The 27,984-nt window shown below is 39.3% G+C and overlaps 1 protein-coding gene across 1 annotated transcript in view; it reads right to left on the bottom strand.

Annotated features, from left to right (window-relative positions):
- Positions 1–27,984, bottom strand: part of LOC124161472 (cadherin-86C) — an 83,326-nt gene that overhangs the window by 21,293 nt on the left and 34,049 nt on the right. Inside the window, exons 11-13 of the mRNA XM_046537794.1 lie at positions 25,043–25,196; positions 17,588–17,763; positions 13,245–13,341 (exon numbers count right to left, since the gene is read on the bottom strand). Of these exons, the coding sequence (XP_046393750.1) occupies positions 13,245–13,341; positions 17,588–17,763; positions 25,043–25,196 (427 nt within the window). The remainder of the gene's footprint in view (positions 1–13,244; positions 13,342–17,587; positions 17,764–25,042; positions 25,197–27,984) is intronic.

Genomic DNA, 27,984 nt, shown 5'->3' with positions numbered 1-27,984 from the left:
TATGAACCTTATATTATACGTGCCCAGGAAAAATATTATTTTTTAATGATCCTGAAATAAAACATTGCTGTGTACGCATGGCTATATTTTACTCATTTTGGGTTATATTGCAGGACATTTAAGTGGCTTGGTGAGAACTAAACTCGTTAAGATTCGTCAAACGTGTAGTGAAAAGATTTAAAGTAAAAGGAAAGAAACAGTTAAAGAGAGGCGCTATTTCTAACTCCTCAGGCCACACCTTGAATATGCATTGAGCATATCGGATCCGGCGTAGAAAGACTTCATCCGTGAAACTGACTCAAATACAAAGGAAAGCTAAACGATTCGTGAAAAACAGCTACGGGCGTACAGACAGCGTAACACAGATGTTGGACAAATTATGCTCGGAGCCGCTATAGACTCAAAGGCGCTATGCTTAACTTGATTGAGTAATTGAGAATAGATATCTGAGAGAGCAACAAGATGAACATCGTATTAGAACCCCATTGTATTTCCAGGTCCGGCATAAATGGTAGATTAAGAGTGACATTTTGCCGAACGGATAGGTATAGGAATATTTTTTCCCAGTAGAAAAATAAAAGACTTTAATTAGTAATGCTAGACGGAACTGCCGATGCGCATTTCCTTTCTGTTTGTTTTCTGATGGTGTCCTAACACCCCCTGCCACACGCCTATTTAGGCGGCTTGCATTGGGGTAGTGTGTAGATGTTGATGAAGCTTTCGCAATCCATGGTTGCCCAACGATGTTCCTTTGGATTTCGTTGCCATGCGGACTACGATTCACTCTTTGCGGTCCAGTTTTTTTTACAATTCTAGTAGTCTGGTCCAATTTAATTTTTGGGAAAAAAGAAACAATAGTCAGTTGATTGTTGACCTTCTCAATTTTCTTGTTTTACTGTTAAAAGTAAAAATTCACTCTTTCATGTGTTATGCAAGTTCAATCCAAGAATTTGTTTTTTGAAATGCTAGCACGTGTGATTTCTCTTGAAACAGCAAACAGCGTCTTGCGATGTCGAGCTCAAATCGACGTCGGACCTGATGATAGCCTAAGCCTGTCGATCATTCGATAGGGAAATTTTCAAAAAATAAGCAGTCACAGAACACGTCGCCTTGGGTCACGACGTCAACATAACGGATTCAAAATTCCTGCCAGCGAGGAACTCGGATTTTTAAAGTCGGATGATTTAAGGAGGCGTTGGAGGTAAGGAAATGCACTAACAATGTCAACAAAGTCGAAGGAAAATAAAGATTCGCTCGTCCTGGCTATGATACCCCCCAGAATAGAAAGGCTACTTCCTACCTTCAACCCATCCCATCCCTAAGACGGTAAATGCTCAATAAAGGCAGATGATTAGCCCTGAGGAAGTCTTCAGCAACGGCAAAGAAACGTTTGGCACTTTAATTATTGACGTCAGAGCTAAACCAAAAGGAACATCGATATAATAATAATAATAATAATAATAATAAATTCGTTTATTTCGTGGGCCTGTGGCCCATGAGAAAACCATTGCACAACTTTCACATGTTAAGCATGATATTAAATTCCCAAAAGAAAATAAAAAAAAATAAAAAGAAACACATAAGATACACTTGTTGCGGACAGCCGCCAACTTACAGACAATTAGGCAAAAACAATACCAACGAAAGGAGAAACAGTTTCCAAAATGGAGATACTTTAGTTTCCCCTCCTTGGTGACATCATATTCATAAAGAAAAACAAAAAATGAAAAGAAATACATAACATTTACTCGTTGTAAACCGCCGTCAGCACACAGACAATACGGCAAAACAACAGCAACATAAGGGAAAACATCATACTGCGGAGTAACTGACCAACCATCGCAAGAAATCAAGGCGATAATTTAATATAACAAAAGTGTCAGACAAACAGTATTTAAAAAAAAAACAAAAAAAGTAAATAACAACTTAGTATGACACTCAAATTTAACATAATTTTACACTCAATTTTCTGCAACCATATGTTAGAGCCATTCGATTAAACACCGTTTTAATTTTACTTCAATCAGTTTTAGACAGACAGCATTTTATGGTTATTTATTAAGATATCGTACACCTGGGTTTTGAAGGCATGTATGGATTTAGTATTTCTAATTTTGGATGGTAGGGAGTTCCATACTCTAGAGGCGATTATTGTGAAGGATTTAGTTACGTGAAGTGTGCTATGTTGAGGGATGTGAAGATCTACGGAGTGATTCCTAGTGGGTACTGCATGTAGATCTTTTTTCCAGGTAAATCTAGCAGCTAGGTAAACGGGATTACGAGTGGATAAAATTTTATAGGCAAGCAGTATCACATGGTATAAACGACGCTGTTTTAGTTTCAACCAACGTAATCGAACGTAAGTATCAGATATCCTATCCCATTTTTTTAGGTCATAAATGTAGCGCATTGAAGAGTTCATTGTTACTTGCAATTTGTTGTTACTTTCTTCGCAGAGATTAGTAAACAGAGAGGAGCAGTAGTCAAGGTGAGGAAAAATTAGTGACTGAACCAAGATGGTTCGAATTTTGGGCGGAACTATGTTCTTGGTTCTATACAATTGATGTAGTATGCTCAGACATTTCTGTTTTGTGACATGGACTTGTTTTTTCCACTTGAGTTCCTTATCAAATATTATACCAAGGTTTTTAACCGTTTCTTCGTACGGTATTACACGATTTTCTAATTGAATTTTTCCAAGAGCGGATTCATCAATTTGAGTAATAAGATGTCTAGGACCAAATATAATAGCTTTAGTTTTTTTTTCATTGAGTTGCAGTTGGTTTTTCCTCATCCAGGAAGCTATTCTTTGGATATCATTATTGATTAATGTTATGGTGGAAGATAGAACTGATACTGCCGTATGACAATAAATCTGGAAGTCATCCGCGTAGAGATGGTATTTACAATGCATTAGAACCTCAGGAAGGTCATTTATAAACAAGGAAAATAGCAGGGGGCTTAAGACTGAACCTTGGATTACCCCTCTGCGGTTATATGTCCAGTTGGATCTGGTGTTGTTTGTTCCAATGACTGATTGAGTACGGTTGCTTAAGTAAGACCGAAACCATTTTACAGTACTCGAAGAGAGATTGTACTTAATAAGCTTACAGAGTAGTATTTCGTGGTTTACCATGTCGAAGGCTTTAGATAGGTCAAATAGTACCAGTATTGTGACCTCGCGCCTGTCCATTGCTCCTCTGATATCCTCAGTGATATTTAACAAGGCAGTTAGAGTGCTGAATCCAGTTCGAAAGCCAGATTGGTAATTAATTAGCATATCATTTTCAATAATATATTTATTCAGTTGTTCGTAGACCACACGCTCACATATCTTGGCAAAAGTACATAGGATACCTATTGGTCTATAATCAGATGGATTAGAGGGTTCAGAGCACTTCGGGATTGGATGAATTAGAGAATGCTTCCAAATGCAGGGATATTGTGCGGTTTGGAGGGATGAATCAAAGATGTTTAAAAGAGCAGGAAGAATAGCCGGGAGGGCATTCTTTATTATTACAATATTTAGTTCATCGTAGCCTTTAGCATTAGTTGTGATAGCTGTACATGCTTTCATAACTGAGGAGATAGATACGTGAGAGAAATAGAACTGGTTTCTCTTAGGGCAATTCGGGGCGTTATTCTCTATGGGTGGAGTAACATAAGTAACGTTTTCGTGACAAATGTCTCCCGATGAGTAATAATTGTTGAGGATGTCTAAGTTTATATTTATAGGAGCTCTATTTTTTGATGATATCACACCGAGATTGCGAACAGTTTTCCACATTGTTCTTGAATCTGCACGTTTTCTTATGGCGTTTTCACAGTAGTCCCTTTTGGCTTTACGAACCATGTCCTTGACTCTATTTCGATTTTCTTTATATTCAGCAAAAATAGTTGGACTCTTGGAACGTCTGTATAAAGCCCTTAATTCATTCCTTTTCTTTATTTTAGCCTTTATGTCGAGAGTAAACCATGGTGTAGGAGGGTGGGTGACACGAACTGTCCTCAGAGGAACATATGCATTGAAAGCAGTTAGAAGTAGTGAGTTAAGCGCCTCAACTTTTTCGTCGATTGTTTCAAGTTCCTCAATAATACACCAGTTAATGTTAGACAGTTCTTCAAAAAAATTTTCCTGATTAAATGATTTATAGTCTCTGAAGGTGACTAATTTTGGCTCAAATATAGGGGTTTTCATATTATAGTTAATGTATACCTGATCGTGACAAGAGAGAGGTGGGTCAGGTGATTGTCCGTAGGACGACACTTTTTTGAGATCGTCGACAAGAATTAGATCCAGGGTGGTACTTGTTGTTTTTGTGTGACAGGTGGGCGTCAGGGGGATAATACTAAGATTGCTGCTCTCGATAATATTTAAAAGGATGTCACTGCGCACATTTCTGGTCGACATGTCGATGTTAAAGTCTCCCATTATTACCACATTGTCATACATAGGGACCTTGCTGGCCAACATAATTTCAAAGTCAGACAAGTTATTGGACTTTGGTGGATTATAAACCACTCCAATCAGCATTTTACTGTGGTTGTTGATTATTTCAACAAGGATATATTCTAGCATAACCTCACAGGAGTTGGTAGAGCGACCAACCCGTTTTGATTTCAATGATGAATGTATATACAGTCCAACTCCTCCCCCACGTTTCGTTTCTCTATCATTCCTGTATAACGTAAAGTCAGGAAGTGAAACCACATTTGATGTAACCGAAGGTTTTAGCCACGTCTCACTCACTCCAATTACATGAACAACATTAGTATGATAGTACAGTTTAAATTCTTCGAAATGAGCGAGCAGTGACTGCGCGTTAACGTGCGACAATTTTAATAAACCTGAGGAAGTTGTTTTTGCTACCTGAGGGTGTGAATTTTTAGGTAATATAACAGGGGAATTGCGATCAAACACAAGTCTCCTGTGCTCACGACTGATCATGTGGATTTCACTTGAAGGAGGATCCGTGAGAGGAGGGAATAATCTGTTCTCTATAAAAAACGATCAAGGTCTTTTTGTGTGGATATGACTACTACGGGAGCTCCCTCCGACTGTCTAACCAGGATATTTCCATTTCTCACCCACACAAATTTCACTTTTCCCTTCTTTTTGAGGTCTCTAGCTATGGCGAAGAGTTTTCTATTGAATGGGGTGAGAGCCTCGTCGATATAGATTGTTTGTTGGGGAAGAGGAAGATTAGACGCTAGGCCGATATCATCAACATTAAGTTCTTTCCGAACCCGACGTTTGGTTATCAGTTCGTCCCTTTTATTCAGTCTGAGAAACCGAACAATGATTGGAGGTGGACGAGAGTTAATTGAGCTAGCTTGTCTTGGCCTTGGCCGAAACACGCCATCTATATCCTCAGCTGACATATTCACATTAAGGGCAGTGCTTATTTTTAGGACAATACTTTGGAGGTCTTCGTCAGTGGTCAGCGGCACCCCTCTTATCTCTACCGAATTTTTCAGTCTCTCTTGTTCGTTTCTGTTCAACTTAACCTCAAGGTCAAACACTTTTTCTTGAAGTTCGTTTACTAAACCAGTGACATTTGATAATTCTTTCTCGATGGCATGTAGCTTCACTGTAAGACCACTTAGCATGTCACTGTTTTCACTTACTTTATGAGAGAGTGCAGTTTGGTCTGCAATCAGAGCATCCAGCTTCTCATTGATCACTGCGAACAGGGATCGGAGCTCCGGAGCTGACATCTCTGGTGTGTTAGGTGTTACAGTTGATAGGGTCCTAATTGGAGTATCATCACCACGTGTTGACCGGATCATATCCTGGCACTTCCGACAACTCCAAACCTTCTGGAGGTCCTCCAGAGTCCTCAGATCTTCTTGGTAGACTGATTGGCAGGCCGGATGATATAAGTCGGAGCATGTACCACAGGAAATACCTACGCCGCGCTTAACAGAGAGACCACACTTAGAGCAGTTGCTCGGCATTATACACTCTATGCCTGAGGAGAGCGGTAGACACGACCGTGACAAAGGATATAGACAGTTTAAACCAGAAAAAAGCCTTTACGCCAAGGATGAAATTCACAGCGAAAAATTAAATCTGTATTAGCTTGGATTCGGAACTGAATCAACCAATGCCGGTCGGGTATGCTTCAACGGGCCATTTTCTTCCAAGGCGAATCTCAGATCCCCACTCGGAGATTGTTTCTCAGCCGTGGGCGAGACTGCGCACATATCTAAATTTTTCATGCGGAGCTTCAATTTTAGCTGCTAGAGGAGGTTTGTAAAAGAGATGTTATACTTGGGTTTCCCCGCGTCGTTTGTGTCTATTGCCAATGTTTATTCTCCTCTGCCGGAGAACGCATCAGGGCTAATAATCTCTTATGTGTTGCGCGTCAATGTACATCCAATACATAGGCTTAGAATATTCTAGATTAAGTGCTTCTCTTTCTAGGATATCCCATCTGGATCTGTGCATTCTTTCTTATGAATCATAGTTATGTTTTTTATCAGTTTTTTTATCAAAGTTGCCTCTCACCAGTGATCAAAGGATAACGGTCAGCACGATGAGGTAACCTTCATTTTGTGATTCACTCACGGATTTTCATTTCTCTGGAAAACGAATACTAGAGTAAGAAAATCAGGAAAATAATTTCCTCCGCAAAAGAGGCGTTCATAAACAGGTTATTTCCTTCCCCATTACGTTGCGTTACGGAGTTTCAGTGAAAGGCTACTGATGATTCTTATATAGAGTATAGCGCTGTTTTTGAGAAGAGACTAGAAGCGTTATAGATGTGAGTCCAGAGGAAAATGGAGAAGCTGAAGTGGACGGAAAGAAAGTGAAACGGGAAAGTGCTGGGCATGGTTGGTGAAGAGAGGTAGCTTCTGAGTGGGATACGGAGGACACAGAAGCTATGGATGGAGGGGATACTTAATGGGGGTGCTGAGCGGAGAGGGGATGTTGGAAACTCTGTCAGAGGGCAGAATGTTGAGTAAACGAGGGAGCAGGCCTAATAGGGTAGTTTCCTTCATCAAAGAAAACGAAAGGCATTGATTTCGATTCGTTATCCACCATTAGTGTATTCATAATACACAAATTATTTGGTTTTAGAAATACCGGTTTAGACGAATGGCAACGGTCAATTTTATCCTCATTTGAAAAAGGCCAGATGACGCCCATGCGATGCCACTCCACGTGACGTCACAGGGACCTAGTTTCTATACGAGTAGATAGGAGTTTTACATCGTCTCAGATTACCAATGCATGCATGAGGCACACAGCTCAGGGAAACATCTCTTAATAATCACCTATTAAAACTGCCTGAGTTCAGAAAGTTTCCTTCGTTTGACAAGGTATTAATAATCCTTATTAAAGCCAAGCGCTACCAGCTAGCAGGGTGCTCTGCTACCTGCTAGCATCCTGCGTCGTATCAGTCTCGCCCCAAGGTCACCTCACTCGCGGCAGCAGGAATCAGAGTGCCGTCACACGGGCTTTTCCCAGCATTCATACTTAGCCGTCGCGTTTTCGCGCTCTTGAAATTTTTCACTTATCATTTTATCGCGAAAAATAGATATCGTCATTTAAAAATTAATTATCGTCAATAAAAAGCTAGAAATACGTACTCCAGGAGTAATAATCTTTCGATTTGGGCAATAAAAAATTAATAGGAAACCACCCTGTTGTGAATTGAAGCGGGAGATCCACGAAGTATGGGATTCTTACAGAATATTTCGTAAATACTCCACGAAAACCCGTCTTAATCAGTAGAATACTTTAAATAAAGAGGGAACTAAGAAGCCAACATCCAGAGAATAGTGAGAGGAGTGTCCTTCGGGGTAATCACGTGAATATACTCTAGATATATACCGGCCAAAGGGCCTTTTAAATGGAGCGCGCCTCTTTATATCCGGAATCATATAGGGATCCGAGGCCTCGTAACGCTCCTTTCGTCCTCAGGGAAGACTTCCAGCAGACGGGCAGCATTACTCCCTCTTGCGCGCAGTTGCGAGGAAACGTCACAGGAAGGATACGCGAGAGGCGAGAGTGAGGGAAGGAGGGCTGCGGTGGGCGGAGTTGAAATAAATGAAGGACGCGACGCGAGGTTGCCGTTGCACAGTGCACTATTGTAACGGCTATCTATGAAACTATGATTCTATCTATTGAAGAACGAGACAAACTGGAACGAAATGTGGACCACGAATAGCATACTGCAGTCCTTAAGACCGGGTAATATAAAATAAATCAGCAAGAAATCATCCATACGGAGCACTTAGCGTGATGCCTCGTTCACATTACAATTGTCCGAGCGATCGTCCTAACGATAGTTGGCCGAATTAGCAATGTGAATGCATGTCCTGACAATAGTTGACGTAGTTCCGAACGTTGTCACTTTACGATGGTTAGGCGCTGGGAGACCGGAAAAAGGAAGCGACAAGAGAATGACGAAAAGTTCGTGAAGCTCTCTTCGCTCTATTTTTTTCATAGATTTGTCCGAGGAAGGAAGAATATGGGAGGAAGAAAAATTATTCGGGAAATACTTGTTGAACACAGTAATATTTTGACCCTGCATACCTCAACAGCTTTGCTAACCGTCTTTTCTCGTTCACTTTAGATGTCAGCACTAGAGGACAGCACAGGTTTTTAAACATCGTCGTGTGAATGCACGACTGTTCCGACGATTGCTGTAACAATCGCAATCTGAACGAGGCATGAGAGTACGTACCATACGTCAATAGCGTCGTTCATTGAAAATATAAGCGCAAATATTACCTGGTGAAATCAGCATAGAAATTTGCTTGGGGCTTGGTCGACTTTGAATCAACGGGGAAATTTGCGTAAACATTCGGAACTTGCAAAGGTATTCACTTTTTTCATGCGTTTTACAACCGTGTTTTGTTAATTATAACCATGAATCGTGGCAGAACATAACTGGTAATGAAAAAAAGTGGATATAATATGAGGTTAAGAAGTAAACTCCAGAAAATAAATCAATGGGCCTAAGAAATAGATTAACACAATTGCAATACCTTAACAGCTGGTTGTTATAGTTCAACAGAAGAATGATAGATGGCATCCAGTCCTCGTTAATTGTTTCAATGAACGCCCAGAAGACGTGAAGCTAATTTTTTCGTCAATGCTAATAAATTTCCCCCGTAAATTAAATAAAATAAATATAAATAAATAATTACTAAGTTACTGACGCCAATGTGATGTACACTGCTTTCCGTTATCCTCGATAGAGCATCCGCGTTTCGAAACTAATAACGGAAAGGGACTCAAAAACTTCATTTCAAATCAGCGTGATTTCATTTCAAATTTACTTTGAACTTGAAATTCAATGACCGAGTAAGTGATGAGGAACTGCGAATTAGAGAGGTAAATGAGATAAGTCGTCTAAAAATCCTAAGTAGAACGCGGGACAATTCAGTCACATTCACAATGATGAGACATGACTGCCTGACGAAGACAGGTGGAGGGGAAGAAGGGACGGCCCCGATGGAACAGGTTATTTGACAAGATATATTAAATGGGATATGAAAGCGAAGTGGAAGGCTGCGTAAAAAAATCTTCAGATTGTTGACTAATGATGGCATTAATGTATTTTAGTTGTATTATTTCAGTTATAACAAAAAAAGTATTAGTTTCAGGTTGCTCGAGAGAAAAACCGAACTTCTTCATGCATAGCTCGGAAAAAAGTCATTTTATCGAACGAAAGTCTTACATTAAAATATGATTTACGGTTACGTCACTCTTTGTATAAAATTATGCTCGTTGTCAGTAGAAACTAACACAGTGTAGTGCAATAATACGGATATAACTATCATTAAATGACAGTTGCAATCACATAAATTATTTTTATTGGTAAATGTAATGCTCAAACACACTCAAAAATGGGAATTATTTTCCATAAAGTCGTGATAAATACTTTGAAATGAGTTTCTAAAGTGAATATTTAGTTCTGACAAAGACTGAATTTTAATAGAAAAATAGTAGATGTGAATAGTTTTTCTAGGCCTGCTCTTCTTTATTTGGTTATTCGCCAGTTGTATTTGTGTGGAAATCATAAAACTTCAATCTGGTGAAGAACGCTAGGCCCCCGGGGACTTGTTGGATTCTGATACACATTTCTTCAAAGGTATTTTTATATTCCGCAAAACTAAATGTTGCGGGTCCATTTTACTTAGCAAATCAGAATAATGGTTATACTTAGCTCTCTAATCCAATTTCCTATCAGCTTACATTTTCATATTTATAAAATTATCTTTCAGATCCTTAGTAACTTTTTCCATGTGACTCATTCGAGGCCGTCCTTGTCACATATTGACTTCGTCTGGCTATCATTCCTCTCGATGTGGATGATTAAGGTCTCCAGGCTTTTCTTTTAGAGTTTTAGAAGATTTTCTTGTCTTTCATTCCTATTTACATCGCCTCATTACATACTTATTTGTCATTAAAATAAATGCTCCATATAACTTAATTCATTATAAAATAAGGCACAATTAAATAAGGAAATTACATTTTCTATTATTATTTTGGTGTTCCTTTCCGATTAAAAGTTGGACCAAACTCAAGAGCAAACCTTAATTTTTTCACATTTTGACCAAGATAGCGTGTCTGTAATCACAGATTTTTAAATATACCTCCACTTAAATATTGTGGAGCCATGCATTTCTCTTGGTCTCATTTTCAAGCTACGATAAATCATAAGCGCTCAACAATTCCTGGACAACAGCAGGTGAACAAACAGAGGTACGCTTGAGGGAAATGTGGCAACACTGTGGAGGATGATTCGGAGGAGGTAGGTAGTTGGCTGGCTGTGTTTTCCTTCGTGGGGGTTGCTTTTCGCTTCTGTTCCGTCAGATCATAATTCTTCCCTGGATCATTTATTTCTCTTCTTCCTCTCGCTTCTCCTTTCTCTTGTCCGCACTTCTGCTCCAACGAAGCACACCGCTCCTTCAGAAAAAAATTGGAGAAGTTTTCTTTTTGCCCCTCCTTCAGACCGTCTTTCCGAGGGCTTTTTCGTTGATGTGACAGAAAACGGAGAGTTGTCCGTCACCTTATTTGTAAGATAAGGAGATGCCGAGATGTCTCTTTATTTCGGAAGAAAAATGGAAATAAATATGTTTACCAGATTCTTTTCTTTTCGTCAGAGCCCCTTAATTGGGTGCGGCGCGATTTTCACAACAGACGGATTCTGGATGATTGTCTATCATTACTATAGAATATACACGAATAGCTCTTTTCCACGAATACTGTTCTCTAATAGACGCGAATCTCATTATCATCGGGAACCACTAGAGCCGTAAAATAAGATGTAATTCTTTCCCGGAGAATTTTTTCCGTGACGTCTTCCCGGGGTTTCCACCGGTTTAATTCGTTGTATACCTCCAACGTTTCGACGAACGACTCGCCCATCGTCATCAGGGTGGATGAATTAGTTTGGCATAAAAAAACACGTTTAGATGTGACCATAAACAGTTACCGCAATCAGGTGATCGGTCTGAAAGGTATTCGGATATAAAGGAAGAGTTGTATGATTTCCATGTTTCCGTGTGCCCATTTTTTATCTTCTTTAAAATGGAATTCCATGAATTGGCAAGTTTATACCCCTTGTCTCGACGAAAGGTATATTTATTGAGCCTTGTCTCAATGGCCTCCTTAGTAAACCTGTCCCAGAATTTGTTGGAACGGCAGATTCATTTGGCGATGTCCCATTTTAACTTGTTGTCCCAAGTGATGCTATATTCAGCCACAACACACACGTCGAGCTATTCGAGTCTAAAACGCCTCCGATGCTCCTGAACCCTGGTGGCTATCGTTCTACCAGTCTCTCACCCCCACGGAGATATGGTCTTATTCGCAGGACATCTGGTAGACACCAGGGTCATATAGGCCCACGGGGTCTTTTAGCTTCACTATTTGGTCTCTCAGGTTACCAATTGTCGTATGTGTTGAAAGCTCTTTACATGGCGTTAAGTGTTAAGTCAGTCCCTGTACCCCGTTTTTTCGGAATGTTTCCTTCAAATACCTAAACTCATCAACGATTGTGTTCGTCAAAGCAATTTCAAATACAGCCATATTTTTGCCTTCAAACAGTCGCATCCCTTCAGTAATCACTAGTAACTGCACAGTTGTATTCTATTTTCTGACCATCAACCAACCATCATTTTTTAAATCTTTTATTCGAATCAGGTAATTTGTAAAATATTTAACCTTAAGCAGTCATACGGGATATTTAACTTTGAAATCAGTTATTTGATTTACTATTCCACGTATGCAATTTAGAGATTATTTTTTTTATCTCGCGAAAAGCTTTAATATTTTTTCAAATCAGAGTATCGTTATTGAGAATTCCGAAGCTGAATTAATTTTAAAAATGAAAATATATATCAAAATTAATCTACCATTAATTTTAAGTTAATCGTTTATAAACACTTTATCAGCCTCACAAGCAATCAAACTTTCCAATTATTTCCCAGACTATATTTTACAAATGGAAGTAGACCTATGGAAAGAAAAAGACTCAATAACACCATGATAAAATAACATAATTTTAGGGAGACAATCATTCTTCGATACTTTTGAGGATGATCAAAAACGATGAGTGAAAAATATATCCCTAAAAATATAACCATATAAATTACCCTTCATCGTATGTTCTTAATCGTAAATATGAGTTAGTTATTGAGCTGTTCAGGCAGAAGTAACAATGACTATAAAAATAACTTTTGCCCATAGTAAATATAGACCTCAAATATTAGTTTAAGTATTAATGATTCAAGGAGTAACTTCTTAAATAAAGGTACATAAGTATGATAGCAAGGTGTATGGAGGTGTCTGCGATTGAGAAATTAGTTTGTAAATTGTCTATTTTGTGATTTTCATCATGCGAAAACTTTTTGAGAGTACAACATGCCGTATTGATGTAATTTCTCTTCCAACTATCACAAATAACTTCGTGAAAATAATTCTGTGATACTATTAAAATACTCCGAAAAATATAATTTTTACAATCAATAATGTTATCCATTTTCGTTCTTTAATACACATGAACCGGGCTTCGTAACATAGTTACGCCTTCAAATGAATGATCATAAATTGAGCCCTATTTACAAAAGTAGAGGAGGAGGATTGGAGAAAATTTCGAGTAGGGTTATTGATAAGACGATAGGAGGATTTTCCCCTATAATTCTGTTCGTTTCACATGATGGAGTGAGCTTGAAAGTGCTTGTGTTCCGTACTCTATATAAACGAGAAAATTTTTCCTCACCTGTTACCTCGTTGATCATGAATTTGTTGCCATAGTTGCCGCTGACTATTTCATATCGCACGACGTTGTTTGGAGGTTCCGAATCTTTATCAATTGCCTGAAATGAAATCAATGTATAAATAGCATTATTACTCCTTATTCGAAAAAGAAATACACATACAAACGTCACTTATTTACACTAATTTTGTTTCGCTACCTAATTAGGCTAATATTTTTAAGTAGCTCTCTTAAACCCTTTCGTAATAATAATTTTAAATTACCACAATATTACCAAAATACATTGGCCCAGTAACAAACCAATTTATGTAAGTGATTAGCAAACTATGGCGAAGAGCAAAATATGATGACCATAGGTAAGAAGCTGAATAGAGGAGTTATGCTCTTCATTATTATCAGCTAGATGATATAGAGCCAAGTTCACAAATGCCATCGGATATGGGGAAAAGGGACGAATGCTCTGGGGAAGAGAATTGATAAGAGGAAGAGAAAGATGGACCGTTAAATGAACGATAGTCTGCGTATTGTGGATTTTTTTAAATTGAGAATTGGTGGGCAAAGGGAGGGAGGGAAGTTTAGAAAGAACAGCGTTCTTTGTGTGGTTTAGTGGAGAATGTTGTAGATTGATTTAATATCACCTTTGAGGCAGCGAAAGAGAAGACTGTGAATGGAGAGAGAAGTCAGAATAGCATTGATGGATATATCGCGCAATTCGTACATAGTTCACTATGTTTGATAATAAATGGGTTCTAGATCATGGAGTGTACATCGCCCAATTGGATGGAGAACAATATCGCATGCGAATGGAAGAATAACTGTAGAAATAACTAATGATACCTGGCGGATCTTCAGTTTCCGTGTAACGATACAGCGGACGCATCGGAGACATAACTTTCGATTTGAGCATGATTTGGGGCGTTTGTTTTCGTATCCTATACTTACGGCGCATAAACGTTTTTTTTTCTGGAGTTCCGGCCCATCTGAGCAGTTTCGAGAAAATTCTCCTGAAATTGGTTGATAGGAGTTAGCCAATCATCGCCAGGGAAAGATCCCCGCCACCTCACCCCACTGCCTCTAACCCTTAAGGAAGAAGCACCTTCTTCTCTAATCTCCCCTTCTTTCATTACTCACGGGGAATCAACGTCTTCTCGTTGACGTAATTCCCACCCGCGCCTGTCTTTCTCTAGCGTTGCAACCGGCGTGGTGCTCAGACCTCGCCCACAATCGCTGTACACTCGTCGAATTTTATTACTTCACTAATAAAAAACTCATACAGCAGTAGGGACATCAGGAAGAGAATTGCATTCTCAAAGGAAGCGTTCATGGACAGGAAGGTGCTTATAAGAGGATCGTTATGCAAGAGTTTATATAAAAGGTTAGTGAAGAGTTTTATCTGGAGTGTAGCTGTTTACGGTGCGGAAACGTGGGCACTGCTGAAGGACGGCCGAGGGAAGACTGGAGACATTTGAGATGTGGGTATGGAGAAGAATGGAGAGGGTGAAGTGGACGGAGAGGAAGAGGAACGAGGAAGTGCTGGACATGGTGGGTGAGGAGAGGCAGCTTTTATATGAGATGCGGATGAGACAGAAGGTACGGATAGAGCGAGTACTTAGCGGGGAGGGGATGTTGAAAACAATGTTAGATTAGGGTAGAATGTTAGGTAAACTAGGGAGAGGAAGGAAGAAAATAGGAATTTTAGGTGTAATGAAAGAGAGTAGGCCTAACAGTGAATTGAAGAGGGAAGTCCATGAGGGAAGGGAAGACTGCCGGATTACTTCGTGAAGTTCCATGCAAACCTACCTTCAACGGAAGGATAGTTTAATAATAAAAGGGGCGTCATTTCCGTACGAAGGTTTGTACTACTCTTTGTTGAGATTTTTTGGAAATGTATTACCAAGTTGATTTTTCTATTTCGTATTGCTTGTATTTTGTAGGTTTTCTGCTTTTTGTGTCACCGACAGGTGGAAAGAGCTGTCGTTCTCGGCAAGGCGAATGTTGGTATCCTCCGGATCGAAAACGATGCGCCACACTTTCATCAAATCAAATGTTTGGGCAACTAATATTTCATGCCGCTAAAAATACATTCAGCAAATTTAAATGCTGTTTATGCTCATAAATATTATACATTATTTAAGTATGACCGTGATGCTTTTCATGGATAAAACATTCGTTCCGACCCGAATAAAATTATTTATTAAATAGAATTCGTTAATTTTTTACCATCCAAGCTAGAGCAAACAGAATAACATGTTTCAAGAATAATTCAGCGGGTGATATTTGATGGAGCCCATCTCCCTGCATTATTTATTCATGCATAGTGAGATTATTAGGGAGACACTGGCTATGCTTGCTCTGCGGTGTGGAAATTTTAAATTATTCCCAACGTGGTTGTCACCACTGAATTCGGGATGCAAACGAAGGATTTTAGTGATTCCTTTGAAGTGTCCTATTTTTATGCTATTTTTATCTTAGTGTATTTTCCATGAAAAACTTTTGTCAATGATCCATTAAAATAGGCTTTTGAGCATATGGCAAATTCCTCCATGCAGGAATAATAGCTCGTTAGACATCTGTCAAACTAATTTTTCACCGAAAAGGGTCCTTTTTCAAAAAAGACTAAGTAAATTATGTCGTATTATTAAAATATAATACAGTTAAGTATTGAATATTTCAGCTCGTATGACCTATCTGACGCAATTCTCAGTACAATTAAGCAGCAAATATTTTAAATGATAGAAACTTCACGGCAGCACCAACGAATAGTGGATAGATTCAATAGTTCCGAATTGTTAGAGAAATCGTTGGCAGTAAAGCCTTCGATAAGTTCGTTTATCATTTTGCCTATTTTACGATAGATGTTTAAAAAGGAGTAAAGCTCTTTTCGATTATTCGACTGCTTCTTAAGCCATTGGTGTGGAAACATCCATGGCCTCAACCCTATCGTAAATCAGTGGATGACGTCCCGACCTCATGCCGTACGAAACATTGCTTCTTCGTTGCTTGTAGGCCTCACGAATCGTTCTCCCGTGGTTCATTACTATAAATCTACAGTGAGCAATTCTTCCGTCGACGATTGACTCTCTCAGAACCTTAGTGCAAAGATAGAAGGGGAGAGGGTGGTAAGCGAATCAACTTCATAAATATTCACCTTCACCGTGAACCTATCATATGCATCAGATGACGTGTATATTTTACGCATCAAAAAGTCCGGGAGGAATATTTAGGCGCATATCAAAATGAAATACGATCACGGACTTAGATTTTAATATGATACGAATACGATACAATGAAATATTTTGAAACTTCGCTTATCATAATAAGGTCGCTGAGCATCCTTTGAATGATTTTTCTTGGTTGCCAAATGCACATCAATAGTTTCATTCACTAATCTTATGAAAGTCACGTGACTCGATTCCGCGTTACCATTGAGACGCTCGAAGTATGTGGAAACCAAAGTAGTGACGTCCAATGATCCTTAAACTGAAAAGTGTAAATGTGAAAATTCGTAAATTTTAATGAATGATAATAAATAAGTATTTTCTCCCGTCGATGTTTTGTCAAAGACTTTTTAAACCGTTTCCCAAAAGTGGGCAGATATTCATTTTTTAACGACAGTGATTATTGCACCGCGCCTTTATTTGTTTTACGTCATTGTTCCATCGCAATACACCTCGTATCTCGCCTTTAATTGAGACGCACAATAACGTTGGATGGAATAGTTCTCGGTGAATCGTACTGCCTGCTTCTACCGCGCAGCGGATTTCTCAAGAACCACAGCCAACTGTGCGAGGAACTAACCCACCAAGGCTAGCTCTCGCCATGCTCCTCGGCGATAAATAAATAATCAGCTCCTTCATTGCATGATGAAATATAAATAACAAATTGTAATTTCCTCACTGTAATATATCAATCCACTACCGATCATGGTATCGTCATTCTTATGTCATTTTCAACGTACAAGGTCGAACCTTGAAAATGAAATATAGTTTATGAGCCTTAGCCGGGTGTGGAATTTTATGTTTAAGTGTGGAAATTACCATTCGTTGATTATATTTTATCATGGGTATATCAATTTTCCACCACGTCAAGACTGCAACGACTTCACAAATAAGCTCTTTGACTTTATGATGAAAACGAGAATAATAAGTTTAAAAAATTTGATTGAATAGTATTTCAGACTATAGCATTTTAGGCCAATCGAGAAAACTGTAATTCCATTGGCAAATATTAAGCAAACTCCATTTTAATATATGATTGTAATTGTAAGATACCGTAGTCATTTCTTTTGCCGCACACGTCTTCGTCACTCCTGTTGGGTTAATTAGGGGGCATGAATGGTTTCCTACCTCAACGTAGGCTTCGGATGTGAAGTTTTTTCCTTCTCTGTCGAGGAAGAATTCGTAGGCGGGTCGCGTGAAGACGGGCACTTCGTCGTTGATGTCGAGCAGTCGGATGGTGAGAGGAACTGTGGCGCGCAACCCGTGGCCATCTTCATCCCTCGCCTCCACGTACAGCCGGTGCTCTTCAACGACAAAGTGGAGAAATCGGTGTGAAAACATGCAGAAAGAAATGCAAAGAATGGAACAATTAATTTGAGTTCAAGATGGATAGGATAATTAGCTTAGTTGTATGTATGTCCGAAGACAGGAAGTTTCATAGACTGCACACGGCGTGTAGCAAGTACCATCTTCGGTAACACTCGTGTACACATCATATGTATCACTTGGCGTGGGAGATCAATTAGCCTGGGAGGAATATTCATGCACATATCAAAATGAAATTCTAGTTATGCGTAAATTAATTTGTATGATCTCTCGTAGTTGATCATTGTTCGTGGATCAGTTTTGATAACTAATTTTAGACGCTTAAAGTTATGCAATATCGATGAAATTTGGCATTTACATCAGGAAAGGTGGTAAGTATTGATTGACATAAAATTAATTTTATAATTTTGACCTGTTAAATTCATAATATGGGTCCAAATGAAAATTTTGATTTTGCAAATCTTTTGTCAGAAAAAGTCTGAATTTCCGAATGAAAATGCCGCATCCTACATTAATAGGCATGGGAAAAACGATAGCATTACTTTTTTAGCAAAATCTCCAGCCATGATCTTTGTAAGGTCATAGGGGTGTTCACCTCCGAGGTCGCCAAAAGAGAAGCTGGGATACCAAGTTGCCGAACCTTAGGTTTTCAAGGGTAGCCGAGTCAATGGTACTCTCCAAATACCAATATATTATCAAGTTGTTGATCTCCAGAGGTCATTTATGGATCAAATGTCAAATATCCATAATATTTGGGTAATCTGCATGCTCAACCATAGGGTATTAAGGTTACCAAAGCCATCGACGAGACCCTCGGATCTCCTTTGTCAACCAGACGACTTCAGATGGCTATTCAGAGGTCAAAGGTCGCTGAAGTATGAGATGTAGTCCCCAGACAACCAAGATGTGAAACTCTAGGTTTGATAGAATATGATTTGAGATCGGACATTTGACCACAAGAGTGGGGGTCAATGGAAATTGAGATTTTCACTCGTCTATGTGCGCATTCAAGCATGGACACCCATTGGATTTAAGTGTGTCGAAGAAAATGACGATGTTCTTGGCTTCAAATTGCAAATAAATCTCCCATGGTTACGCGGAGGTCATACATCGCTGAAGGTTGAGCCAGATCACATGACAAAAAATGTGCCACTCAGTGGGTTTCTTAGAGTACTCAATTTCAAGGATTTACGGGGATTATGTTCATTATTGTTTACAATCGTGCTAGCGATTATTTCGAGCAGTAAAACCTTTTTCCACGAAAAAAACAACTGAATCATAATTCTGATGACGTCACAAACCCATTAAAAGTGGGCTGCAAAATTTGAATCTCCATTTTCTCAAACTCTATAGCGAATGATTGGAATGTGGAAGATTTATTTTTCGTCGTGACATATCTTTCACTTCGATCAATCGAATTATTTTGCCGATTTCCGATTTCGGGTCTGAGATAACGACCCCTGTAAATGTGGTTGGCTCTTCGATGGCGTGTGTTTCTAAGTAGTCAAGTGAGAGGATATAGAGACAGCAACCACAAAGTGTGAACGGGATAGTCATAAAATTGGGTCCTAGGGTGGGAGGGAGCATCTGGTCGCAGATGCATTATTTAAGCCATGAAACATGCACTCCCACTTCCTCCGTATCCGTGAATTATTGACTCTCCAAAGTGCGCCTCACGCTCTAAGTGACTCCCCTTTTTTTTTATTTTCCATGCAACACTGACCGGTTGCCTATGCGACCGTATGAGCGCGCATTAGACTTAGCTTTTACCGCGATGTTTTATTTCACCTGCTTCGACCACATTCATCGAAATAAATTAATAATGTGTGAATTAGATACATCTGCTGTATCTGTGGAACATCGGTTGTTGAAAATATATGTATTCCTACGGCATTCAATTTTGAATCTTGAGGGAAGTATCACTTACACTTGATAGGTTGAGGCAATAGTGGCAAACTTTACTCTCACAGAAAGTTGTATCCTCCTAAACCGTAGAGTGTATATTACTAAAGGAGGCTCCACTAGGGGGCAGTAGCAGTCCTCATGAGAACCCGGTCCCCGCGCGTTGTATCGCACTCAAACTTTTGTCACAAGTGGTGCGAGGATCGGTAAATGCCAACGCACTTCGCTTTTAATTACCTTCAGAACTTCATCTACGTTACCGTGGTCCGGTAACAACAAGGTGTGCTACTCCCATGCAAAAATTCTAAGATCGAGTATCGTCGTTGGTGCTTACATACTTTTCTTCTAGGGAATCCGTATATTCACAATTATATTCATTAATTTCAATGAAAATTTCATTACTGCACGAGGAATTTTTTGCACATGCGGCGAGCATATATTTTTTTAGAGTAATCCAAGTCCGCGTAATTTTCGTGAATGATTTCGTGATTTTCGCCACCATGAATTTCGATGGAATGGATCTACCTGTCCTCCTATTGGTTTTTTAAACATTTCCTCCATCACTGCGAATGTCGTGTGAGTTGCGACCTCTCCTCGGCTGTGCGAGCCACACTACATTTCGCCATCCCCTCCCCTCCATCCCCTGCCTCACAAAACGTTAACTAGACACGAAAATATTTTATTAGATTTATAATCGCTTTTAGCCGAGCGGCGTTCGGGTCTCCTTTGTGCGAGCTCCTAAGCGTGACTAATTTCCCTTGCAAATGACTCGGGAGAGGCGACCCGGGCTGGGAGTACGCGTATGTAAATGCTTTGAATGCTATGGGGCATTAACCCGCGCCAAAATTACACACAGGAAGAGATCTCCAAACCTCTAACTCCAATCACCATCTCAGCTTATCTCCCCTGCTCGTTTATAAAGCGATCGATCGAGACCGTAAAAAGAAACAAATTCCACTGGGATAAAACCGGAGGTAGGTACATCCCTCACAAAGTGCAGCGCCAAGTACTTAATCTACATCTACGTACTAACCCGCTTGACACCTTTATAGGCATGTGGCAGGGGGTGATAGGACATCAGCCATTTAAATGAATGCGCGCAATAAGTTCCGCCGAGGATTTATTAAAGACTTTTATTGTTCGGGGGGAAACGAATTCTTATAATTAAACGTTCGGCAAAATATCTCTCTTAATTTATCGCTTCTTTTGCACCTGGAAATATATTAATATTCCTAACTTATGCTCACATGAAAATCATTAACTGAATGGCTAAATGTTTTACGGCATTCCTGGAAGAATATATTTTTTGTACAGGAAGCAAATTCTCTACTTTTTTAGGAAACTGGAACAGTGTAAATTTTTGTTAGTTCCAATGAAATTTAATTCTTATTTCCATCTATGAGTGGTAATCTCCGAGGTTAAAGGGAAGGTTCTGGGTTCATATCATGAAAAAGAAAGCCCTCAAATAAAAATTATTGCTTATTTTTAAATATTTTTGTGATTCTTTGAAAATTAATTGTTCACATAAGATGAAAAATCGTTTTAAATTGCATTTTATCATCATTTTATACTAATTGTATACTCTTTAATTAGAAGCATTTTATATAAAAAAACTTTATTTTTTTCTTTCTAAAATGATCGAGAATGTATGCATTACAGTCGCCATCTTGCGACCAATAGGAATAGCAGTAGTCGAAATGCGCTAGCTCTAATTATACACAACGCATCGCACGAACATATAATGGGGATTTTCCCCAAAGTTGTTTCCTATTATTTTTTATTGCCTAAATCAAAAGATTATTACTCCTGGAGTACGTATTTCACGGTTTTAGATTTTTATATGACGATATCTATTTTTCGCGATCAAATGAAAAGTGAAAATTTTCAAGCGCGCGAAAACGCGACGGGTAAGTATTAATGCCGGAAAAAACTCCGCGTGACGTCGCGTCGTTCTGCTTCCCGCTGCCGCAAGTGAGGTGACCTTGGGGCGAGGCTCTGAGCGCTGATACGTCGCAGGATGCTAGCAGGTAGCTGGGTACCATGCTAACTGGTAGCGCTTGGCTTAAATAAGGATTATTAATGCCTTATCAAACGAAGAAAACATTCCGACCTTAGGCAGTTTTAATAGGTTATCAAACGAAGGAAACTTTCTGAACTCAGGCAGTTTTAATAGGTGATTATTAAGAGATGTTTCCCTGAGCTGTGTGCCTCATGCATACATTGGTAATCTGAGACGATGTAAAACTCCTATCTACTCGTATAGAAACTAGGTCCCTGTGACGTCACGTGGAGTGGCATCGCATGGGCGCCAATCTGGCCTTTTTCAAATGAGGATAAAATTGACCGTTGCCATTCGTCTAAACCGGTATTTCTATAACCAAATATTTTGTATATTTTGAAAACACTAATGGTGGGTAACGAATCGCAATCAATGCCTTTCGTTTTCTTATTGAAGGAAACTACCCTTTTGTTCTCGTCTAAATAAGCAATTTATTTCTTAAAATTCCATTATTTCCATTTATTCCCAATCCATTATTTACAATTATCATTTACTTGGCATATAAAGGCTTCAGTTGTATGCATTTACACGTTCGACGTAAAAGCTCTCGCAAGTATTTCCACACGATCCAGCCTAACGTACGAATCTGACGCGACTTGTTCGGGACGAACTCATTTGCCTTAGTATCTCGCCCACCGCTTCTATGCTTTGAGGAACTACTTTTTCCAACGTTTCCTTTCCGTCTTAAATTTAGAATAATAAAATGGTAGGTAAATTTATTATGACCCAGCCTACTGGCGTGGTTAAATCCGGAATATGTTCGTATTAACCACCAGCTCATTGATGGGAATCAAGTGATTGCATAGTGTTCCTTTTCATCATCTCAAGACTGAGTGTCATGTGCACTAAATTTGGGATTGTATTTGAGAATTCACTTAATCTGTGGGATGTATTGAGTGCATAGATGTTTTTAATTGCCGCCAAAAATACTTTATTTTGGATATATTTAATATAGTGTTTTAGCCACCAAGGGTTCATTGGAATTAGATCATATGATGTGATTTTTTTAAGCAGTAGTCGAAATGCGCTAGGTAATTATACACAACGCATCGCACGAACATATAATGGGGATTTTCCCCAAAGTTGTTTTCAACTTCATAAAGTGGTGTAAGCCTAGTAATCCAACTTATTCGAGAGCGATTGATGGAAATAGAGGGAAGCGAAGTCTGGCGAAATTATATTTCTTGGTTGTGATCCAACGATGATGGAAATAAAAAAAATAAATAAACATGTCAAATTATATCGCTTGATGGAAAGAAAACATTTTTTTAAAAGAAGCGCAGAGGCTAAAGGGGAAAATTGCTCATTCCGCATTCATGGGAAGTAGCAAAGAGGATGTATATAAATGTAAAGTTGAACCTTGGAGGCCTCGGGTCAATATCTTTTAGGAGGTTGTTTTTCCGTAATGGGTTGAAAATGAAGGACGTCATTTGAATTCATGGTGAAAACGTGATTGGCTGTCTCTTTCTTTGGAGTTCCATTTATTACTTCCCCCTGAGATCAGGTCGTCCGGGATTCCACCGCGTCGTTTGATGTCTCAACGACGCATTCAAGCCAGCATATTAATGCCAGAAGTGGAGTTTAATGGGCTCATTATTACTTGTTGCGCAGTTCAGATGCTGTAGCGGCAAACCATTTCGCACCAAAACAAGCCAGTTTACTAATCAATTGCTATTTGTGTAAGTAGTTTCCGTAAGCATTAACCAAAAGTTGAACATTGAAAATATGATTTAGAACATTTTTATTTTTTAAGTATCGCCCACCGAATATTATCCACAAGCTTATTCATTTTTTATTTTATCTCTTTTTTCCATTATTTGATTTTTTCTTTTTTTGGAAGTGACAAGTTTAATAATATTTTCTTTTCTTTTTTATAATTAAAATGCGATGAATATATTTAAAAAAAGAAATTATTGAAAGTAGAAGAAGTTCATAGATATGACTCATATTGTAAGAGTTTCTAGATGTGACAGTGTATATGTAAATTGAACTGTAGCATCATAGATCCAAATGCCTGCAAGTAACGCTTTATTGGTTGTCTCAAACCTGGACTTAAGACTATTGGGTGCATACCGCCGTTTTGAACTAGTTTACTGCGGGAAGTTTATGGGCGGAGCGGATATCGGAAATGGAATAATTTTCAGAGGTTAGGTGGCCAACTGTGATTTGTTTTAAAAGACTTTGTGAATTTTTTAAAGAATTTTTTTTTCGGGTTCGTGCGGATAATGGCAAAGATCTCGCCGCCGGGGGAAAGTGTCGGCCTGATTATACATACAAGAGTATAACTTTACGCTAGAGATGGAGAATGGGCCTATATTTGTGAGTCGCAGTGGTGTTAGATGCGGTTGTATTTCAGTAAGGTTTATTCTGATCGGCAAATGGCGTATTTAGGTTTCGAGAGTGGATTCTTTGACTAAGTCTGATCCAAGTGTGGAAGAGGGGGCAGCTGTCCTCTCGATTGAATTATTTGGTATTTTGGCAAATTCTATGGCCAAAAGAAATAGGAAAGGGCTTCTATGATCAGTTAATATTTTATAAGATCCATGCGTTCATGGTTGTTTAATGGGTAAGTTTTTAGCGCACTACGTAAGATACCATGTTCAAACGTAATTGAGTTTCTATGATACTAAAGACTGGTTGACAGATAAAAAGAATTTGCAATAAATTAACTGTAGGCATCACTTAGCGTGAGATTCCATTATAAATAGATTAATGGATGACATTATTGAAGAAATTATCTCCGACCCTTGATAAAGTACCCGGAATATAAGCCTTGGGTTCGGTCGATTATGAGTTGCCGTGACATTTTCGGAACGCGCATTGCTGCCGTCATTTGATGCATACGCTTTCATTCCATGCTCGACCTTTTTTTTACTCAAAAAGTTAATCATGGAAGAAACATCTCGGAATGAAAGAAGCATGAATGGAATAGAGAAGAAGGGTTCGGATAATCTGTCGAGGCAGCTTACGACCGGCTAAACTCAATTTATATAGTGCATGTGTGGCATTTTTCTGCTATTTATGTAGAAGACTTATAGGTAGTGTTCATTAGGGGTTAATTTGTTTATAAACTCCCCAATAGCCATGGACCTAGCTTTAAGTGATGCACACATCACTCATAAATTTTATATAATCATATGGTTTTTCTAGTACCGTTCCTAACTCGCTGAAATATATTTTTTTATCATATCCTTCAAAATCACAAAGTAAAAGCGTGTAGGAATTTGGATATAAATCTGAAAGCAGTGTCAAGAAAGCCTTCCATCCCCATTGGTGTTGAGGAACAAGGATCTTACCTGGTGCCGCTTCTCGGTCGAACGTGTGATGGTTCATGGCCACTGTGATCACCCCCGACATCGCATCCAGAGACAAAGACGCGTTCGCCGGTCCGAGAACGCGGGTGTACCGCACCCTGCCGGACACTCCGGTATCCACGTCGGTGGCTTGAACCTGGAGGAGAAATAATAATTGTATTAATAATAATTATTACCGATTGATGTAGTTCTCCAAGGAGAATCATTCAGATAAACCTACCCGTCCCACTACCCCCCTCATATCCATTGATGTCACGGGGCGTTTGATGAGAAACCACGGTGCTGGCGGTTCTTTGTGAGGAATGTTGGATGGGGTAACTCACCCTCCTTATCAAGTGAGCCTATCCTTCTGGAATATATCCCTGTATAGGATGAGGCAGCTTCTTCTCTCTCTGGGATCTCGAGAGAGGAAAAAGGTCGGATGCTATTCCAAGGTGTGCAAGTGATAAATAGGGATCGTTCTTTTCATTTGACGAAGGGAGAGAGTTGTGGGGCGTCGGAGTCAGATGCGCCAATACCTGCTTCCGCACCCACCATGTCTAGCAGTTCGTTCATCATCCTCCTCTTCGTCCACTGCACCTTCTCCGCACCCATATCTCGAGTACCTTCTGTCCTTTATCGATGTCCTTTTTAATCGCCCAAGATTCCACAACATATAAAGCTGACCATTTCTTTCAACTCATACGCAACGACCCTCTCATCAGCTTTTTAACGGTCATGAATGCCTATTGGCTAAAGAGAAGAGGATATTCTCCTCCTGATGTTCTTTCTGTTGTCAGATGTCAGAGGGTGATGCCATGATTGGAGGAGGATGGATGGAGGGTGATGTCACAGAAACTGACCCTGAATGGGAATCACATGGTCAGTGTCAGATTCTCTCCCACGGCCACCTTACAATTCCAGGATTTAATTTTGGGGGTTTCCGTTCGGAATTCGATCAAGGGACCTTTCGGTGAGCAGCCCGGCTCCCTACCCACATAAATACCGCGCTCCTAATCCATATACGCAAAACCGTTTAAATTTACCTTCAAATTAAATATACATTGAATGGTTTTTGGGGTCAATAAGAATAGAAGTAGTGGAATTTGAAAAGAATATATTGTCATAAAATAAAAATACTTTGTACTATTCCACGCTTCATTTTAAATAGTACGACTCGGGTTTCTGCATCTCATGGTCTGATGATAGCATGGTGTGCACGGGTCGTACTATTTAGAATAAAGTGTGGAATAGAGCAAAGTATTTTTATTTCATGATGAAGCAGTTCCACAAAGTAACGGCTGAGACCGTGTCTTATAAGAAATCTTGTTCCATATAAGGATAAAGTTCGATTAAAAATGTGTATCAATTCATCATTTCCACATTTTGTAAGTTCAATACAAGTGAGTGCCACCAAGAAAAGCTTGGAATGAGTGTATTTCTGTTAAAATATCATTTTGCCCAAAACTTATTATTAAAAACTTAGCTTTCATTAGTACGAATATGAATAAAGTTTAATTTTCGACTTCCACTTGTTTCCACTGTTGACTACTCAGCTACTATAATCGTCCATGCCTTGCGTTCAAATACAGAAACATGCTCCATTAGTAGCATCTTATGAATTTTTTCCTCACATATATGTTTTTATTCCCAGTTGTGATTTTCTTAGTGGAATTTCCTCTTTGCCTGTGCTGTTACACGGATAATTATTTTATAGTTCCGTCCATCGCTGGATGAACAGCTTCCTCACTCATATAGTGATTGAACCCGAGGATTGATATGGCTATCGGAGGGTAGAGCTCACCTCGAATTAAGCCACTGGCCTGCGAATTAAACACATTCACGGTAGAGGGGGCACACTTCCAGGATTTTGTTTGGGGATGTCTCAGCTTCCTATTCACCAAAATTCTTTCACCACTTAAAGCTTTTTTTTCATACCTTGCCGCTTTTCCTGGTCTCTTCTGCTACGTACTAGTTGATTTTGTAATTTTAAAAATGGAGTGATGAAATCCAAGTATTACGACAGTCAGCATTAGGACAAGAATGCTGAAGCAATCCGGTGCGGCGGGCGGTGATGGATTTTCATTAAAGTTCTCCCATAACTCCTCCACCCGTTACGCACTGCATTCCGCAGTGCTTTTTGGCAGGGTGGCTTGGTCGATACGTTCATTAAGAACAGCGAGGATTGCGAGGAATTTGAAATGGAAACGTTTCGAATGCCTCCCGACCATTAATTCCCCATCTTCATGTTACCTCAGCCTCTCCTGTCCTCAACGAGCGATGTAATTAGGCGAATAAGTATGGTCGGAAAAATCGAGTTTGATATTTGTCATGAATGTCTTTTGAAACCTTCACAGAATTACACAGGAATTGTCGAAACTAGATGTGTTAAATGAACGTTGTGTGGAAAAAAGACCTGTAATTACTGTCACTAATAAAATGTCTGTGTAGTGCGATTAGCTATGTAATTAAATGGAACGCAATTATTGTGATATGCCTCAAGATGGCCTGGTGCGAAATTGCTTGGCTTCACTTGAGGTGAGGGAATCGACATTTCATAGCTTGGAGTTCATAATTTCATATTTCATGATTACTCGAAAAGTAGTCGCACGAATATTACAAAAGAGAATCCTCAGGTAGGCCTTTAAATGTGTTGTCACACACCGTCCATTTTAATGGACTTGCAAAACTTGCCATTCGCGCCACAAACGGGAAAAGCGATCCGAACTCCACGCAGAAATGAGCGAAAACAATTGGGGCTAATAGTCACACTTTGTATTCTTGGCGCTGTGCTCGAACAAATTCTTGACTTTTCAATGTCAGTCCTGACAATTCCAAACACTATAGTGCACCATATTGTAATAAAAAGTGTATTACTCTGCATTTAACATCGCGCCGCAGACAATTTGGAAAGCGGAGTAACACTAGAAGGGCCAGACTTGTCT

Source organism: Ischnura elegans, chromosome 6, assembly GCF_921293095.1.
Source record: "Ischnura elegans chromosome 6, ioIscEleg1.1, whole genome shotgun sequence".
Classification (NCBI taxonomy): domain Eukaryota; kingdom Metazoa; phylum Arthropoda; class Insecta; order Odonata; family Coenagrionidae; genus Ischnura; species Ischnura elegans.
Note: the sequence above shows the minus strand (reverse complement) of the source record. Positions and strands in the feature narration are given on the sequence as shown.